Genomic DNA, 19,394 nt, shown 5'->3' with positions numbered 1-19,394 from the left:
CTTCTGGTGTGTCTGAAGAGAGCAATGGTGTATTCATTACAAAAAAATAAATAAATAAATCTAAAAAAAAAAAAAAGACGTGGAGATGTAGCCAGCATTATCTTAGACCAGTGGATCTCCAACCTGTGGGTCTAGACCCCTTTGGTGGTCAAACAACCCTTTCACAGGAGTGTCATATCAGATATCCTACATATTAGATACTTATATATTACAATTCATAACAGTAGCAAAATTAGTTATGAAGTGGCAATAAAATGATTTTATGGTTAGGAGTCACCACAACATGAGGAACTGTATTAAAGGGTCAGCCTTAAGAAGGTTGGGAACCACTGCTTTAGACTTTCTGTATTTCTGCATGTAGCTCTAAATAAGTCCCTCTATCTATGACAGGCGCTTCTCATGGCTAGTTTTATTTTCTCTGGGGTGATGTCATAAAAACTATGTGTTCTATATTTCTTCTAACACAGAGAAGGGCAAAGAAGTTCAAACCTGCCCAGTCATACCATGCCCCAACTATGGCTATGTGTGTCCAAATTAGGCCCTCTGGCATTGAAGTCCTTCAGTTCAATAAAACCAGCAAGGACAGGAGGGGGGTGGGGGCACACAGCTGGAGAAACAGCTCATCAGTTGAGAGCTTATACCACTCTTTCCCTGGTCTTCCAGAGGACCAGAGTTCAGCCAAAGCATCCATATTGGACAGCTTAAAACCTCCTGAAACTTTGGCTCCAAGAGATGACACCTCTGGCCTCTAAAGGCACCCATATATACATGTACACATACCCCCCCACAGACTAATACATCCATATAACTAACTTAAAAATAAACCTTTTTTTAAAAACGAAAGAGTGAAGCTGACTCAGTATTATAGCTTATGCCTTTCATCATATCAACTGGGAGGTTGAGGCACAAAGACCCTCACATGTTTGAGCTACGAAGCTGAGATCCTGTCTTGAAAATATGACTCACTTCCAAAAATCCAAACCAATTACCCAAATAACAAGACTAAAGTTACCTGGCCATGCTTGGAAAAGGCTTCCTGGAGGAGCTGCTGCAGCTCCTTCCGGGACAGCCTGTAGTCCACATTGCTGACCTGGATGTCAACACCATTTGCAAATGGGTCTGGGCACTCAGCACCGCTCCTGGGATTGGCAATGTTGAAAGCAAGTGGTGAGGCTCTGTTCAAAAGGTTTGGGGACATACTCCTGGAGGAAATACATAAGATACAAACCGTTCTAGGCACTGAGGTTCTGCCACTCCAGCTGTCTGAAGCTGACAAAGAGACTTTCCTATTTGATTTTGCAGTGTGTTTTACCTTAACCCTGTGCTGATTTAGGCTTCATGTCTAAAGTACAAGTGAACATCAATAAAAGAATTATTCAGTATCAACTGTTATTTCACAGAAACATTTAAAGCAAAAAGGAATAAATATTCCTTAGGAAGCCTTGCTGAATTGAAATTCCACTCTCAGCATTTTAGTCTTACAAATTTAGCCTCTAATGCTTAATTTTAACCTCCTCTTACTGAAGGCAGGCTCTGCTGCCAACTGTTACATGAGAAATTATACATTTCCTTTCTGCAGTAATTTTTTTTAAAATTTTTTTGAGACAGAGTCTCATTATGTAGCTTTTGCTGCCCTGAAATTCAATAGACAAGGCTAGACAGAAATCTAAGATCACAATCTCCCAAGTTCTAGAATCAACAGTGTGCAACACTGTACTTGGCTTTGCAGTGATTCTTAACCAGCTCTGCACAGAAAATGGAGTGTGAGAACTGGTCTTTATAGCAGCCCCATCTGCCAAGTCTCATGAAGTGGGTTTCCAGCAGCCTTCTATGAAGTACCATATTAAGAGCAGCCAATGCATATCTCATTTTGGCTTCCCTGAACACAAAGAGTTTAAGATGTTGTTTGTCTAGTTGGGTGTTTTTATTTAAGGTCTTGATAAGTTACACAGGCTGGCCTTGAACTCATCAGGCTTGTAAGTCTCCTGCCTCAGCCTCCCAAATTCTGAGAATGCACCACCACACCTGACCATGAGGACATCTTAATGTTCTTCCCTGTTGACATGGACTTGCCTAACTTTCCAAATGGAAGAGGAACAATGGAGGAAAGCATTGCCTCAGAATGTCAGCTATGGTAACCTGAAGGGAGGGCCTGGCAGTGAGAGATATCTCTAATGCAGTGATCTATAACCTTCTTGTTGCATAGCCATCCCACGGGTGAGAAAGCTGGACTTACCTTGGAGACCAAGACTGAGAGGTGAGCAGAGGGCTGACTTGCCTTGAGGCGATCAGCTTGCTGAATGCAGATGGGTAGCTTACTTGGAAGACAGTTTCCTCTCTCTTCTTCTTCTCCACAGGAGAGCTGGCAGTGCTCTGGGAACTGAGGTTCTCTTTTCTAACAGGAGGGAGGATTTGAGAGTAATGTCACAGGTCTCCATAATTTCATAGAAGCAACTCCTATGAAAGAAAAACTGGACATACTTCTGACTGCTTCTGTAAAGTGGCTCCGTCACACCTGTGTTCTTCAGGGTGGGCACTGAAGCAGTTGGGCCACTGTTAGGCAGTGCTGCCAGACTCCCATGGCCTTGCTGATGGTCACTGTTTCTATTGCCAGTCTTTGATTCCATTCGGCACAGCTCCTGTAAAGACACAAATGCAGTGGCCTTAAACCTAAGTATCTCAGATGGGTTAGATTCTACATAGAGTAAAATGACTGAGTCTCAGCAAACACCAAAGTAAAAGACACAACAAGAGCCAGCAGGCCCAGAGCACACAGGAAGAAAACAAACCTGCCATGAACTTTAGAAAGCAAGAGATACCGAAATTACCTGTAAGCTTTTAACATTTGTGTTTTTTGTAGCAGATCCAGAATTTGCCTGCAATCCTTTCCCAGGCATGGCTTTGGCACTAGGTGACTGCTCACTTGTGTCTTTGATGAGGCACAATTTTGTGTTCTTAACTTTTTTGGGAGACTTTGCTTTATCGGCAATAGCATTCGAACTCTTGGCTTCAAAGAATTCTCTATGTTTTGGAGTAAAGGACACAATGATCCTGTTGCCAAAGACATCTTCATTTTTCATTCGCTTCTGGGCCCGCTCTGCGCTGTCTTGGTTTATGAATCGGAGAATCGCACTGCAGCCTGTGATACTCAGCACCTTGCCACCACAGTTGTCAGAGAGGCGCCTGAGCCTGTTGCTGATACTCTTGCCATCTTTATTTGCTGGCAGGTTATAAACATAGAGCAGAGTGTGGCACTGCAAACGTGGGGAAAAGGGTTATATCAGGTTCAGTCAAAAGTATACATTCAATTTCAAAACAAGAGCAAGTGCTGTCTCCACTTCAGCTATTACACAAGAGGAAAGAACAGCAACTTTGATGGGAGAAAGTAAACCTATTCAGTGTAATGCTGTTTCCAGTAACCGGCTAGGCACAGCTCTAGTGAGAAACTCCATTTTTATAAAATGTCCAGAAAAGATCAACCTAGAGATTGGTGGCTAGCTGGCTGGGTGAGGAGGAATCACCACTGACTGCAGATATCACATGGAAACCATTTCAAACTGAAGGTATAATGCAGTAAATATTAAAAGCCAATGAAATGTACTTGTTAGTCAATAGCCTGTAACTTCTGTGGTTAGAACCCTTCCAGAACAGCACAAATGCTAGGAGAATGAAGGTACTATGCAGAGACTAAAACTGGGACCACAGAAAAGTATTCAAGGGCAACAACAGCAAAAGAAAAGGAGATTCGCTTAAAAAAAAAAAAAAAAAAGGTTTAGTACGGTCAACTACACACCGATGATAGCTCTGCCTAACCTGTCATACCAGCAAACATCTTAAAAAGACTTCTCAATGATAAGAGTAGAAATCAAAATTACTTTCTTGGAGGACAAGAAAGACTTTTACCAGTAACTTCTAACCTAGAGCTACCACAGCTGAGAATGTACCCTCCAAAGATTCCCTGAATGAGCTAGCTGGAAATGGTATATATAAAAAAAAAAAATGTAGAAACATGTCCAGTAATAAGCAGACTGCTTAAACAAGCCAATGGCCAACCACAGGCAAGCTGTCAGACAGTATTCATTTTTGTTTATTTTGGTTTTCAAGACAGACAGGGTTTCTCTGTGTATTCCTGGCTGTCCTGAAAGTAGCTCTGTAGACCAGGCTGGCCTCAAACTCAACAGATTTGCTTGCCTCTGCCTACTGAGTCCTGGGACTAAAGGCGTGCACCAACACTACCCAGCTTATCAATCAACATTCTAATGGCTGAAAATATGTGAGATTCATGCCAGTATTTTATGTGGGCACAGAAATGTACTCCAGTTATGATATTAAGTTGAAAAAAAAAAAGACATGTGACTTAAAAAACTTTTTTAACATTTGGAGAACAATGCTAACCTGTTAACAGTAGTCCCCTCAAGGTAGGCCTGGGAGGTTCTGTGCTCTACATGTTGTTTTTACACTGACATTACTGTTGTATTGGGAACTTCCTTTTTACAAGGGTTATGTCAACCAGTTATCAACAAAATCTCACTCTTCCTATGACACCTCCAACTCAAAACCCAGGCAAAGCTAGCACAACTTACTAAAGGCCTGGGCTGAAAAACAGGAAAGAAAAGCTGTGCCATTCCCACTCTGGTGAATGAGAAAGCATCCCACATGACTGAATATTCTGGATGATTGGTCTTTTTTAATCATAACCTCCCATGTGGGCAAGCTTTCTGTCAAAATACAACTGATTTAATGGTCATTTACAGTTAGAAAGCACAAGACAGATACAGGAGGCAGGTAATGCAGGTCTGGCCACAGGTCCCCAAAACAAATGTGATGAGATAAGAAAGAGGCTCCAGCTGGGCGGTGGTGGCGCACGGTGGTGGCGCACGCCTTTAATCCCAGCACTTGGGAGGCAGAGGCAGGCAGATTTCTGAGTTCGAGAGTTCCAGGCTAGCCTGATCTACAGAGTGAGTTCCAGGACAGCCAGAGCTACACAGAGAAACCCTGTCTCGAAAAACAAAAAAAAAAAAAAAAAAGAAAGAAAGGAAGGAAGGAAGGAAGGAAGGAAGGAAGGAAGGAAGAAAGAGGCTCCAAAGGCTACAGTAGACTGTGATGCTATCTCCCTGGACTAGAGTCTGTAACCTCCAACTGGGAATCATTCCTCACATGGCTTTGATTAGGATAGACCCTGGGCTTGCTGGCATCTAGCACTAGCAGGGAACACTAACTTCTACCTCCTCTGTGTTGACACTGGATGCCATCCTTTCTTCTTGTTTTTGAAATAGGGTCTCACTATGCAGCCCTGGTTGAACAGGAGCTTATGTAGCCCAGGTTAGCCTGGAACTTGTGAGACACAACTTCTAACTTCTAAATGTTGAGATTACAGGTATATGTCCCAAGTACTGGGTTGGACATGACTGTTTATAAAATATATCTGCAACTATAGTTATTTTATTAAATTGTATATTAAAAATGCATTTACTGTATAGGACTGTCATTCACCGGGAACACCTAAACAGAAGTCTTTTCTATCACTGCTAGGATTTCTTTCCGAGTTCCACATGCATTTCCCCACAGAGTACACACACAGCTCAGCACTGTGGCAATCATCCTCATCCCAAATCAATTCTAGCAAAAATGTTGAGCCTAGGAATGTGTTCATGCTCTCCTAATATATATACCCTACAACACCCAATGGGACGTATGCATGACAGGAAAGACACTGAAAAAAGCACAGCCTCTGGTAGCTTAGGAAAAAAAAAAATGCCTGAGATGCACAATTGCTCTGCTTATCTGAAGGCAGACACACAAGTATGTGAGCTCTTGCCATGCTTTTTACCCATAATACCTGGGAGGAAAATGATGCTTCTTCCACTGTTTCATCCATTTGATATAAAGCACCTCTAGCCTTTGGGACAATAGCAAGTGCCTATCTCTAAAGTAAAGCCACAAGTTTGAAAAGCATTATAAGAAAACTCATCTGTTCAAGACAAGAATTTGTGGTTTCTAAACTTATTTCAAACTCTGATCAACTTCTCACAGAAGACAGCACATCCGGACTTGGTGACTCCTTACCAAGGGCAGTCTCTCAGCCTCCAAAACCTACCATTAGAAAACAGCAAAATCAACAGAAACTCACTCACAGGAATCTTAAGTGGTAACCTGGGGGGTAGATCAGAAATGAACTCTTCAAATCTGATCAGCTGGTTAGCATGATGTAACAAGGCTTCAGAGGCCTGGTTTTTATGTACCAAAATGATGTGGAAACCATGTCGGTGCCTGAGATCACTGAGTTCCAATGCAAAATTGACATCAGCTGAAAGGAAAAAAAAAACAAAAAACAAGAATTAGAAATATTTGCCAGGCGGTGGTGGCACATGCCTTTAATACCAGCACTTGGGAGGCAGAGGCAAGTGGATTTCTGAGTTTGGGGCCAGCCTGGTCTACAGAGTGAGTTCCAGGACAGCCAGGGCTACACAGAAAAACCCTGTCTCAGAAAAAAAAAAAATAATAATTAGAAACATTCAACAGAGACAGCCCTGGATAGCTAGTGTCATGTCCAAGAAGACGGGGAGACCTGGCACAGAGTCAGCTGCTCTCCCCTTTTTGAACAGGAGCAATTTTCTCTCTAAGGGTTAACATGACAGGGCAATCATATCACACACCTAAGATTTGGCTACCTTCTAATATTAACAGGGAGCAGGTATTAACATTTTGGGGGATATACAAATCTGAAAATTATTCATCTTGCATTTTTTAAGTTATAATATCCACCCCTATATACACACAAAATAAACCATTTTCTTGAATAAACTGGCCCTGCGATAACTCATGGAGAACAACTAAAATTTTAGATTCTGTTTCCATTCTTAAGTTTTTCAGCTAAGTGTTTTCTAGGTAGCTCAGGCCAGCCCTGCATACTTGATCCTCCTGCCTTAGCCTCCTACATGCTAAGACTATAGGGGTAAACTACTCCAGGCTGTAGACTCAGCCGTTTCTCTAAATAGTTGCAATCATCACTGCATGCCCTCCCTGTGTTCACATCTCTATGGTTCTCTGGCTTGTCATTTCTGATAATTCCCATGCAGTGAATGTGGCTAAAACCAGCAGATGCTTTGATACTTACTTGACACAAGAACCACAGTAGCTGGAGCAGTGTGTGTATTTGCGAACCTTCGCAGGCTCTGGCGGAGTTTGTCATCAGCAGCATTCTTTGCAGTAGCATTTATGTGAGCAACAGTTACCTGTGATCATTCATCAAAAGGGTCATTGAACAAGAGCTAGGGTTAGAAAACTGCCACACACTTGGTCCACATTTATTTAAACAAAGGTCTCACTGTGTAGCCCAGGCTAGCCTTATTCTTGGTCCTCCTACCTTAGCCTCCTACATGCTGAGAATATAGAACTGCTCTACAACACCTGACCCCTAGTAGATAACACACAAGGAAAGAAGCTCTTTAACTGTTATTGTTGGGAATGGGAAGGTTACAACTGAATCTCAGTTTCAGAACTGGTTCTCCATATAAAAAGTGGAGAAATTACTGTCCTAACTCTCATTTTTAATTGCTTGAACTTTTATCTCCCTTAAGAAAAAAAGTAGGAAAAGAAAGTTAACTTCCAAGTCACCAAGCTTTCTACAATACATTTTGTTGACAATCTGCAAGTGGTAAGGTTAAGGTACACTGTGGAGTTCCATGTTATCACCTGTCTATGTCATCCACTACCTGGAGCCTATAGGATCTGGGGCTGCATGACAGATGGAAGAGAGAATAATATCCCTAAGGAAACCAAAATCACCGACTCTTGTTAAAACTATTACACTTAAAGCTGTCTCCAAAGCACATATAATTTTCACTTAGATTTGACAGTTTGTGTATGTATATCATAGGATATATAATATATATGTATATATATATGTGTGTGTGCGCACGTGTGTTGCATATAAAGATATAATTCTATGCAGAAATATGAAATGTTAATGGAATTATTTATTCAGGAGTCAAGACATCTGGATTTTATTATAGCTTTACAGCAGACTTTGAGGTCAGCCTGCCTTGGCTTTTTTAAAAGACTTGTTTGTTTATTATATATAGAGTACTCTACCTGCATGTATGCCTGCAGGCTACAAGAGGCACCAGATCACATAGATGATAATAAGCCACAATGTGGTTGCTGGGAAGTGAACTCAGGACCTCTGGAAGAGCAGCCAGTGCTCTTAACCTCTGAGCCATCTCTCCAGCCACAGTCTGCCTTGATTTAAATTTTAGTTATTAATGTTGTGCATGATGGTGCATGCCCTTAGTCTCAGTACTTAGGAGACAGAGATAGGCAGATCTATCTTTGTGAATTCAAGGCTAGTATTTACACACCAACTTCTAGGCCAGACAGGGCCATCTGCTAAGACCCTGTCTCTAAATAAATATTATAATTCATTTATTGGCAATATATTTAAAAAGAAGTGATTTCCTTCTCAGATCTTCAATTATGTCTACAAATACATGCATTCTGTATGCCTAGCTAACACAGCAGGGATGAAGCCAAAGTAGACAGCACATGTGGCCACGACAGTGCATAGTGTCAAGATACAAGCAGCATTACTGAAAGATCAAATGTTTAAATTTCAGCATTCTAGGAAAAACTGTGTGTGGCTTTTTCTCATTTGAAAAGAGCATAAAAAATAGTACACTAAACCAATCTGGAATTGGCATTTTAAACACAACACCCCAAATAATCACACATACTTATTCTGCTACCACAGCAAATTAACATTTTAAAAAATTTCATTATTTTAAATTTTCTATGTGTGTGGGTGTTTTGCCTGCATGTATACCTGTGTACCACATGTGCGCCTGGCACCTACAGAGGCCAGAAGAGGGTGTCTTCTGGGCTTGGGACTGAAGTTACATACAGATAGATGGCTGTTAGCCATCATGTGGGTTCTGGGAACTGAATTCCCTCCAGTCCTCTGGAAGTCAGTGCTGAGCAACTGCTCTGGCCCTCAGCAAATTGCAAAGCTTAAAAAACAAACAAACAAACAACAACAAAACCCACCCTTACCTGACAATTATTCAGCTCTTGAATAACTTCCTTGTTTTCTTTACTGATGTCACACACACAGATAAACTCTGCTTCTCTGTGTCCTCTAAAAAACTTCTCACGGATTCTCTGTACAACAGTCGTTGCTGACCGGCCAGAGGGGACTGAGCAGTTTTCAATATCCCAGAAAACGCCAATTGGGGGGAGGGTCTCCAGTACCTGTCCAGTGGCTGCAACTTCTGGTGACCCTTAAGAAATGTTAATACTTTGAGTTACACAACGTGCAAAACAAACAGCAAACTAAATTACAATAGGAAACTAACTATCCATCATCCTAAACAGCAGAGACATCAAGTTACTGCTTGCCATTACGTTTAAGGATAGCAACTTCACTGGCTAGCCTAAGAAGCAACCATGACATTCCAGTGACATACTGAGACCATTCCTATTTTTAGTAGCAACAAACCTACAAATCAGTGGTGCCATGACCTCATCTCCTGCTGCCCGACCCATGGTGCTTCACCAATGATGACCAGAAACTGAGTGAATGCTAAGGTCCCTGGACCTGCTTCCACCTTAGTACAGGCCTGGCTTCCTGTTGGGTATGGAAGAGCATTGAAAAAGACTATCAAAGTAAAATTACAGCACTGCTTCTCACTTGAAACTACTCTGGTACATTATGAACATCTGGTTTTACCTTTCAGAGATGTTTTCTTCAATAAAATATCACAGTAACTGCTTTTTAAGGAAATGGTTTTGATTGAGAACACCCAGGTTTCAAATACTATTAATAACAGCACTACAGCCAGGTAGTGGTGATGCAAACCTTTAATCCTAGCACTTGGGAAGCATAAGCAGGAAGGTTTCTTAAGTCTATGGTCAGCCTGGTCTACAGACCAAGTTCCAGGACAGCCAGGGCTATACTATCTTGAAAAACAAAACAAAAATAACAACAACAAAAATCAAGGCACTACTAAATTTTTCTAAATACTAAATATGTGTAGGGAGCATTAAGAACCTGAGCTGAGTTCAAGCATGATGACACACACCTTTAATCCCAGCACTCAGGAGACAGAGGCAGGTGGACCTCTGTGAGTATGAGGCCAGCCTGTTCTATACAGAGGGTTCCAGGACAGCCAGGGCTACACAGAGACCCTGTCTCCAAAAAAAAAAAAAAAAAAAAAACACACACACACACACAAAAACAAACCAAACATACAACCTAAGTGAGCCCAAGTCTCCGACAGCACTTAATCTAATAGACTCCTCATTTTCCTATACAGATTCTGGTCTCAAACAGCCTCATCCCAACAGAAAGGCCTATCATCAAAAAGATTTTTGCCAAATGAGGGAAAGGAAGTCTCACATATACTTTAAAACACAAATGTACCCTTAAAATCACAAGGAAGTTTTTAGAGGCAAATAAATACAACACTTGTGTCAAATATTGAAAACAACTCAAATGGAGGCTATAGAGATGTGTCAGTAATCAAGAACACTTGCTGCTCTTGCAGAGGACACTGGTTCAGTCCCTAGCATAGACAGGGTGGCTGAGGACCTTCTGTAACTCCAGTTCCAGGGGATCCAGTGTCCCTCTTTTGGCCTCCGCAAGCAGCAGGCACACATTTAGTAAGTTTATAGAGATGCATGCAAAACACTGTGCACATAAAATAAAAGCAAATAAACCTTTGGGGGAGGGAGGGAAGGAGGGAGGGAGGAAAGGAACAAGGGAGGGAGGGAGAGAGGGAGAGAGGGAGGGAGGGAGGGAGAGAAAACTTAAATGCACTTTTTAATGCTACATCATTATTTACCAAATTTCGAAGCAGCTTTGCCTAAACTAGTTGCCAACAACAACGAGGCCTCCTTTTCCATCCCTTTTGTTCCACAGCCATTACACAGGGGAACAGCTGGAGGTGCAGGCTGAGTACTTGGAGGTGGTATATTTGGCCAGATTTTAGCAGCATCAATTATACTATTTCTTGCTGGCTGTTTTAATTTTAAAAAAGGTTGGGGGGAGAAGTTTTAGACACGTCAATATAGAACCTAGAGTCATACACAACTGAAACATCATTCTAAAACATTTTATCTTCCAACCTGCTGACCTCTGATAAAGTGTATTTTCAAACAATCTTTATCAGAACAGTCAGCTACCAACCCACAGCTTCATCTCAAGAAGCAACTTGAAAAGATAAGATAGGAACCTGTTCAAACGCTCAGTCCTTTCCAACCTGGGACATCCATCTAGTATGAAGGAGATCTTAAATGCACCTCCCATAAATGGCAGGAAAGCTTTCCTTTGAACAATAGTGTGACTGGAGCCAAGTTTCAAGTTCCTCATATTACAAAAGGAGAGCGTGTAGTTATTTTCCTGCCATGAAAGGCCCCGTGCATAACCTGAGTTTAAGTTATAAGAACTCGACTAACTGCATCCTAGAGAAGTGTGAAACAGATCACAGGCTGCAAACTAAGGTGTCCTGTAGGACGTGACTTGTGAGGAGAGGCTCTAAAAGCACAAGCTACACACATTAACTACACTGCACTTTTTTGGAAGGCCTCCCATTTTACCCTGTGCATCTTTCAGCACCAGAAGCAGCTATGCAGACAGAGTGTGATCTACATCATGAAGTAAAGATATGACAAGATAGAGCCATTTAACAGAACCAAACCTTATCTCCCCCAAGATAAAGAATAAAAGATACAGACCTTGTTTAGACAGTCTTCACAGTAAAGTGAGCCCTTTAAACAAACCGGAGGTGCCACATTTAGGTGAAGAGAGTTGGTGCACAAGTGAGGTGTGAGCTCTGAATGGGAAAGGCGCTCTTCCAAATGCCCAGGAGCCCCACTTGGGAAATCAGAACAGGGGAAATGGCCAGCAGAGGTACAGCCCTGGAGACTCTGGAACTGATGCAGCTTGTGTACATTACTGTGACATGACTGGAAATGGAGCTTCCCACAACACGACAGGTGCTTGCAGGAAGGTAGGTTACTCTCTACACACATGCTGGGGAAGTCACTTGCAAGGCCCACCAAGCTGTTTCTAGTGGAGGCATTCTGCAGTGAAGACACAGATTGGAAAGCAAAACCTGACCCTACTTGACACGTGACTGTCCCGGTGCTTGGTGAGTCTAAGAGTGAGCCCGTGTGAATCAAGCTCCCAGAACCTCCACTACTGCCACTGCCACCACCAAAACGCATGGGTGAAGTGGACGGTTCATTAGGGCAATGAGCACAGCAGCTTACTTTGGGAACAGCTGAGAGCTGTACTTTAGGTTGCTGAAGAGAATGAATATCAGGAAGTGGGACTGCTGGGAAAAATTTAGAGCCAACATGAAGGGGAGATGATATATCCTTTAACTCCACAGCAGCTTTCTTGTTCTCCATGTACTCTTTCTGAGGAGAGATCAGAACACAAGTGAGGTTTTGGAGCCATTATGCTTTGTTCTTTCATACACTACTGCAATAAAAAATGGGAAATAATGCTCAATTCTCTTTACACCACTTAATCATAACTAAACAAATAGAACAACATCCAGCTAAGACTAGGGGTAATCCTAATAGAGCCCTGCAGGAAGACAACTAAAGAAAAACATACAACTAAAATTAACACTATGTTTGTCAGAATCTTAAGTCAGGCAGAGGTCTCTATTTTAGCAAGCCAGATTAACTATCCATACTTCAGAGACTATACGTAACTTCTCCTTGCTTCAAAGCACTGTCTAATGATTTCACAGACAGCATTCAAGTAAGGTGGTTTATAAGCAAGTGGCTTCCTTTCATTTATTCCTTTAGGTGGTAACAGGTTTTAGTAGGGTTCTCATTAAAGGAGAAGACTGGTATTCCAAACACTGTGAATGACATCTGCCATTTGCCCAAAATGGTCCAAGTGTGCTGCTGATAGCACTGAGGAAACACTTTAATGCTTTAATGCAGCTTTTATACTATGGCCAGTGCAATGATACAGTGATTAGAACTATCCATTCTCAGTTCAAATTCAGCATTACCAAAAAGGAAAAGAAGGAAGTAACATATTTGGGCTGGAGAGATGGCTCAGTGGTTAAGAGGTCCTGAGTTCAATTCCCAGTAACCACATGGTGGCTCACAACCATCTGCAATGGGGTCTGATGCCCTCTTCTGGTGTGTGTCTGAAGACAGCAATGGTGTACTCATATACATAAAATAATCATTTTTAAAAAAAAAGAAGTAACATATTTAAATATTCACAAGAAACTCTGAACAAAAAGCTATTGTCAATCTTTTCTCATTTATAAGACTTAAAACTAAGAGGGTGAGCCAGGGGCAGTGGTCACACCTATCTGTAATCCTAGACTTGGGAGGCCAAGGCAGAAGAACCACAAGTTCAAAGCCAATCTGGACTATATAAAGAAAACTTACCTCTAAAGCCACTTAACAAAGTATAGTTATATACAATTTATTTTATACTTTTCATTGATTTTACTATGAAAGCTTTGGGCTTTAATAAGGAGCCAAATTCCCCCCAATTTTAAACACTTAAACCCTCTGCCACTCAGAGTGGACTACTGAATTGAGCCCCTGTGACCTTACTGAGTGGGCGAGCGTACACTGGCTGGAGAGGCTGTCCAGCCCACCTGTGCTCATTGTCTACTCAGCGTGCCGTGCCCTGAACATAGTTACCGTTTGGGAACTAAGAGGCAGTGTCTGCTCAGGACGAGAAAAGCAACCAGAGAATTTCCAAAGCCACGGTTTAGCATCGTTATCTTGGTGAAACCATCCAAGTGTTCTGCTGCAAGGGTTCTCAGTTCCGTTCCCTTCCATCACATAGCCAGACAATATGGTTCAACATTCTTTCATCTTTTTTCTCTTATTCTTCCACCCTGTTAAAAATGAGTCAACGTCTATGTTACTTCTTTGCACAAGTACCCGTTTTAAAATGTTAAAGTTTGAGACCATAGCTGTGCTCATGGTGCAATGGCTCTCAAAGAGTCAGACCTTAAAGAACAAAGACAACATGGATATCACAGCTCACTACAGGCTTCTAAAATTTGATAAACTTGGCCTACTGTAACTATATAAATTTGATTTAGAAAAAAAAGAACCTATGATCTGAGGCTGGGAGATGGTTGAGAAAAGTATCTGCAGGGGAAGGCTTAAAAAAAAAGTATCTGCTACATAAAAATGAGGACCTGAATTCATATCCCAGCACTTTTATAAAAGACAGGCACGCAACTGTAACTCCAGCACTGAGGAGGAAGAAAAAGCCAGATCACTAGAGTTTAATGGCTACCCTGCCTAGCAAAATCAATCAACTCCAGATTCAGCAATATAAACACTCAAAAAATAAAGTAGGAAGGAGCCAGTGGCATGGCTCAGTGGTTAAAGGCGATGGCCTCCAAGCCTGACAACCTTAGTTCCACTCCTGAGACCAACATATTGGAGAGAACTGACTCCCACAAGTTGTCCTCTAACCTCCATACTCATGCCATGGTGTGTGTATACACACCACACATACATACACACACAAAAACAAATGTAATTTTAGAAAATTTAAATAGAGAATGATGAGGAAGATATTCAACAACAACCTCTGGCTTCTACACACGTGTACATACGTACTTGTGCACCTGCATGCCTGCACATGTGCACACATTCACATGAACATGTCTATATACTACACATACCATTTATGATCTGCCGTTACTCATATCCCAGAGCTCTTTTCTGTGTGTAAATGGGGAGATGCTCCCAAGTGACTAAAGACCAGAGGTCAGCTTTGGGTATCTTCCTCAATCTATGACCTTCCTCTTCCTCTTCTTCCTCCTCTTCCTCCTCCTCCTCCTTTTTTTTTAAGACAGGGTTTCTTAAAGAACCTTGAGCTTACCAATTTGGCTAGACTGGCTGCAATAAATCCCTGGGGTCTTCCTGTCTCTATTTTCCCAGCGCTGGGATTACAAGCACATGTTACCATTATACCAGCTTTTCTTTAAGTGCCAGGGATTAAATTCAAGTCCTTGTGCTTATGCAGGAAGTACTTTACCTATTGAGCCACCTCCCAGCCACTGGAACTTTTCAAATAAGAAAGGACATAGCCTCCTGGCAGTGGTGGTGTATGCCTTTAATCCTAGCACTTGGGAGGCAGAGGCAGATGGACTTCTGAGTTTGAGGCCAGCCTAGTCTACAGAGTGAGTTCCAGGTCAGCCAAGGGCCAGGGCTACACAGAGAAACCCTGTCTCGGAAAAACCAGAGAGAGAGAGATAGAAAGAGAGAGAGAGAGACAGAGAGAGAGAGACACAGAAAGACAGAGAGACAGAGGGGACATAGCCATTCTTGAAGGACAGAGCCAAATCATGGACAGTGCCCATCTCTAGGTGAGAATTCCTCTCTTCACTTGGCTGAAATAAGCCTCCAGGCTCTAATCACTTTCCCTACAGTTCGTTCGTTCGTTCGCTTTCTTTCTTTCTTTCCTCCCTCTCCCTCTCCCTCTCTCTCTCATTCTCTCATTCTCTATTTATTTTGAGACAGGAGTTCTCTGTGTAGCACTGGCTGCCCTGAAACTCACTATGTAGTTCAGGTGCTGGCCTCAAACTCAGGATCTGTCTGCCTCTGCCTCCCTAGTGCTGGTACTAAAGGTATGTGGGCCACCATACTCAGCCTATAGTTTTTAACTTTCAGATATTTCTTCCTGCAAGTTCTGCTTAGAGAGCAAAGAAGTTACCAGCAGATAGCATCTAATCTTAGTAAAAGAACAACCACAGTGTCAACCTTTCTCTATGTCCAATGTGTGCACAGACGGGCCAAATTAAATGACCTCTGAGGACTTTGAATTCTATTCTACAAATGAAGCCAACCAACTGATTTCTTGGTTTGTTTACAATGAAAGAGCAATGTTATCACAAAACATTCAACAATTAAGGAAATCACAACCCACAGATGTACTTCTGAGTGTGCAAAGCCAATGCACACTCTTTAAGCAGGGAGAAAGCTAGTAATGATGAGAGCTAACCCTTACTTGTAAGTCCTTGCCGAGACAAACCAACACTGACCACTTTCAGTGATTATTTATCAGAGATTTCATCTGTGCATATAGAAGATAATTTCTTTCAGCTATATCTCTGGTAAGATGCTTCTGAGATTTTTATATCTTCAAAGGGTGAGAGGAAAATGGTTCATAATATATTTCAAGTTTGGGCTGACTGATCACATAAAGTAAATTATGGTCTGCAAGCCAAAGTCAACCTGCTGCCTGTATGCATGTGTGTGTTTGTGTGTGTCTATCTCGTTTTTCTTGGACAAGATCTGATTCTGTAATCCTGAAGTCTGGCCTCAAATTTGTAACAATCTTCCTGCTTCAGCCTCCCAAATGCTGAGATTACAGGTGTGAAGCATGGCTCGCCTGTATTTAAGTGGCTTATTAACTAAGAATATATTTTGAATTTCTTAAAATTCTTGAGAAAATGTTCTTAAACACAAAACTTAAACTTTAGTATCTGTAAAGTTTCATTAGGACATAGCTACATCCCTTCATTTAAATAATATCTATGGCTGAGTTGAACTATAGTTGAGACTTGAGTCTTTGCCATATGACCCAGTTATAAGACCCAATATATTTATTATTTGGTAGTGTACTGGAACTATTTAAGTTTCTGTTTGTAGGTTGGGAAATGTATGGAGCTTAGTGGCATATGGTTCAGTCCTAGACAGAGAGGCAGAAAGGAAAGAAAAAGAAGGGAAAGAAAAAAGTTTGTTTCCTTGCTGTACACAGCATTATAAAAAGTGAACTGGAAAATGCATGCACTGTCCATTTTCACGACTATAGCCTGTGATAATTACAAAGTAATCATTTGTTGAATGAAGGAATTAGCAGAGAATTAGCCTAGTACAGTTGAAAATAGTTTGGAGACAAGGTTTACTATCACTACTTAAATTAAAATACCTGCTTTTATTATTAAATCCGGGTTGTACCAGGTGATGGTGGCGCACGTATTTAAACTCAGTACTGGGGAGTCAGAGGCAGGTGGATCTGTTTAAATTGAGACCAACCTGATCTACAGAGCAAGTTCCAGGACAGCCAAGGATACACAGAGAAACCCTGTCTCAGAAAACAAAAACAAACCCCACAAAAATCCAGGTTGTATATCACCCAACACGCTCCACCCTTTTAAGAACTTGTCATATTCACAGTGTTTATAATTTCAGCATGCTTAAACCTTTTCAAAGCCAAATCCTAAAATGAACTACCATGTCTACTTCACTGAGAAACAGAAACTTTTAAATGACGTTTCAGGCCTAGCTTGAAGTCAAAGGCTCTTTCTATATCAAGGTACCTTCAATATTGCTCAAAGAACCGGGAGTGGTACAGCACAGGAGGCGGAGGCAGAGGCAGAGGCAGAAGGATATCTGCAAGTTTAAGGGTAACCAAGCTCCAGGCAGCTGTGGTTACACAGTGAGACTTTGTCAATAGACTGACAGGTAGGTAGGCAGGCAGGCAGGCAGGCAGACATATACAGATAGATTACTCAGGACAAATAAATATAAGGCCTGCAGCCTCAAATTTTCCCAAATATTTCTAGGAATTCCATTTAAGCAACTGAATCAGAGGAAGGTCTAATGTGAGAGTCTTCCCTTCTGAAACTCTCAGTCTCAGACTCTGGCTGAGAATGCAGCATATGACATTGTACTGCCTGCATGTTAGTTCTGAAGACTACCTATCTGTGCAGGTGTGAGCTTGTCATCTTTCTAAACATAAGATGAGTCTGATCATCATAGCTAACCCCTTACTTACAGAGTTATTTGCAGTTTGGTGACAAGAGATATCTGAGGATGAATTATTTCTCAAATGACCTCCCCACCACCACCACAAAACTCCCAGTCCTATGTATTTGCTCGTTTTCTACCTTTTACCTAAAATGACTATTTGATAATTTATCTTTCTCTCCCATTAGAATATAAATTCCATGACAGCATTGACTGTATGTGAATACACGGTATTCCAACTTAGCAACTCCACTGTGCCACACAAATATCAATAAATGACCCTGGGCAAATGTAGAGCTCACTGAAGGCGAAGGAAGACCATTTAGCTGACAATTTCCCTGTATGCAAAACAGAAAGATCCTGGGAAGTCCAAAAGATACTAGCGTAACTAGAAAGCACCACGTTCATGCTAGAATTAATTGGGGAAGTGGCTGAAACTGAAACTGCATCTAAAGTGGCTGCTAAGAGACTGTCCGCCCAGAAGAGCTGCAAAAACACAAAACCAAAAAACGCTAAGGGACTCAACTCAGCTCCACCACTGTCCTTTTTCTCAACTTTCCAACTTTACACATCCTGTGAAGGTTGCTACTGACACCTGGAGGGCCCGGGAGCGAGCAGGGACACAGGCGCCAGCTGGGAGCTAAACGCTCCGGAAGAGACCCGGCGAGCATTTGAGACCGACTTTTTCGCGCGGCCCCTTCGGCGGGTCCCAGTCCTGGTCCTCCAACCCCAGAAGCATCAGTCTAGGGGAAAAAGGCGCCGTTCCCGGACCAGCTGGTCAGAGCACCCGGTGCGCCCGAGTAGAGTCCCGGCACTGACAGAGGACTCACCTCAGCCACCAGCTCTTTCTCCGCTCACATTCCGACACCGCCACCTTCCCCCCCCCACCCCCCAGGCCCTTTATTTTGATTCCCGACTCCGCAGCTCCCGCCGCCGCCGCCAAGCGCACCTTCCACTTCCGCTTCCGCGCTGCCCCGCCCCTGTCGCAAAACCGACACGCTTCTCTACCACTAGCCCCGCCCCTCTCCCCGATCCTCCTTGCCTCACCTCTTCCTCCATAATATCATACCCTTCCTCGGTTCCTCCCTCTATGGCCACTCCCTTTCTCCGCCCATTCCCACCCCGTCCCCACTCCTCCCGGTCTCTTCCTCCAGTAGCCCCGCCCATTCCCCCGTTCCTCTCGTCCCCTTTCTAGCTCCACCCCTCCCGCCGTCTCGCCCAGTCTTTTCTTCCGCCCCGCCCTCGTCTTCTCGTCTCCGCGCAGGGCACGCTGGGAAGTGGGGGGGGCGGGGCCTCGCGGCCCTGTAGCCTCGTCAGGCTCAGTCCCCTCCCGATAAACCTCAAAATAGGGTCTTACCTCGGGGTGTGGCGGCGTTTTTTTTTTTAGCACGAACCCTAGTTTAGGAGTTCTTACCACTGGTTTGATGACGCTAGGTCGAACGGAGCTTCAATGCGGAGAACTAGGGACTTTTGTGATGGAGGCAAGGACAGGCCTGCCAGATGTGATTTGCTAGGGTACAGCTCTAAAAGGTCTTGGGAGCAAGGACTAACTAAGGAGACAAGATTAATGTGAAATAAAGTGTTGTGGTGGCTTTTTAATACTCTGCCTCGTCACATGATAACCCTTATTTTTACAA

General features: G+C 42.6%; 1 protein-coding gene across 2 annotated transcripts in view; it reads right to left on the bottom strand.

Annotated features, from left to right (window-relative positions):
• Positions 1–18,676, bottom strand: part of Marf1 (meiosis regulator and mRNA stability factor 1) — a 48,620-nt gene extending 29,944 nt beyond the window's left edge. The window contains exons 1-12 of one of the 2 annotated variants that reach the window (XM_028778309.1): positions 18,588–18,675; positions 13,681–13,880; positions 12,268–12,417; positions 11,731–12,078; positions 10,839–11,013; positions 9,049–9,275; positions 7,118–7,235; positions 6,135–6,307; positions 2,829–3,254; positions 2,482–2,639; positions 2,237–2,395; positions 1,013–1,202 (exon numbers count right to left, since the gene is read on the bottom strand). In XM_028778309.1, coding sequence (XP_028634142.1) covers positions 1,013–1,202; positions 2,237–2,395; positions 2,482–2,639; positions 2,829–3,254; positions 6,135–6,307; positions 7,118–7,235; positions 9,049–9,275; positions 10,839–11,013; positions 11,731–12,078; positions 12,268–12,417; positions 13,681–13,821 — 2,265 coding nt within the window. In that variant the 5' untranslated portion in view covers positions 13,822–13,880; positions 18,588–18,675. Of the gene's footprint in view, positions 1–1,012; positions 1,203–2,236; positions 2,396–2,481; positions 2,640–2,828; positions 3,255–6,134; positions 6,308–7,117; positions 7,236–9,048; positions 9,276–10,838; positions 11,014–11,730; positions 12,418–13,680; positions 13,881–18,587 lie in introns of both variants that reach the window. The other variant, XM_028778308.1, reaches the window with a different exon arrangement.
• Positions 18,677–19,394: the final 718 nt, after the last annotated feature.

Source organism: Grammomys surdaster, unplaced genomic scaffold (assembly GCF_004785775.1).
Source record: "Grammomys surdaster isolate TR1022 unplaced genomic scaffold, NIH_TR_1.0 334, whole genome shotgun sequence".
Taxonomy (NCBI): Eukaryota; Metazoa; Chordata; class Mammalia; order Rodentia; family Muridae; genus Grammomys; species Grammomys surdaster.
This window is presented reverse-complemented; position numbering and strand designations above follow the sequence as displayed.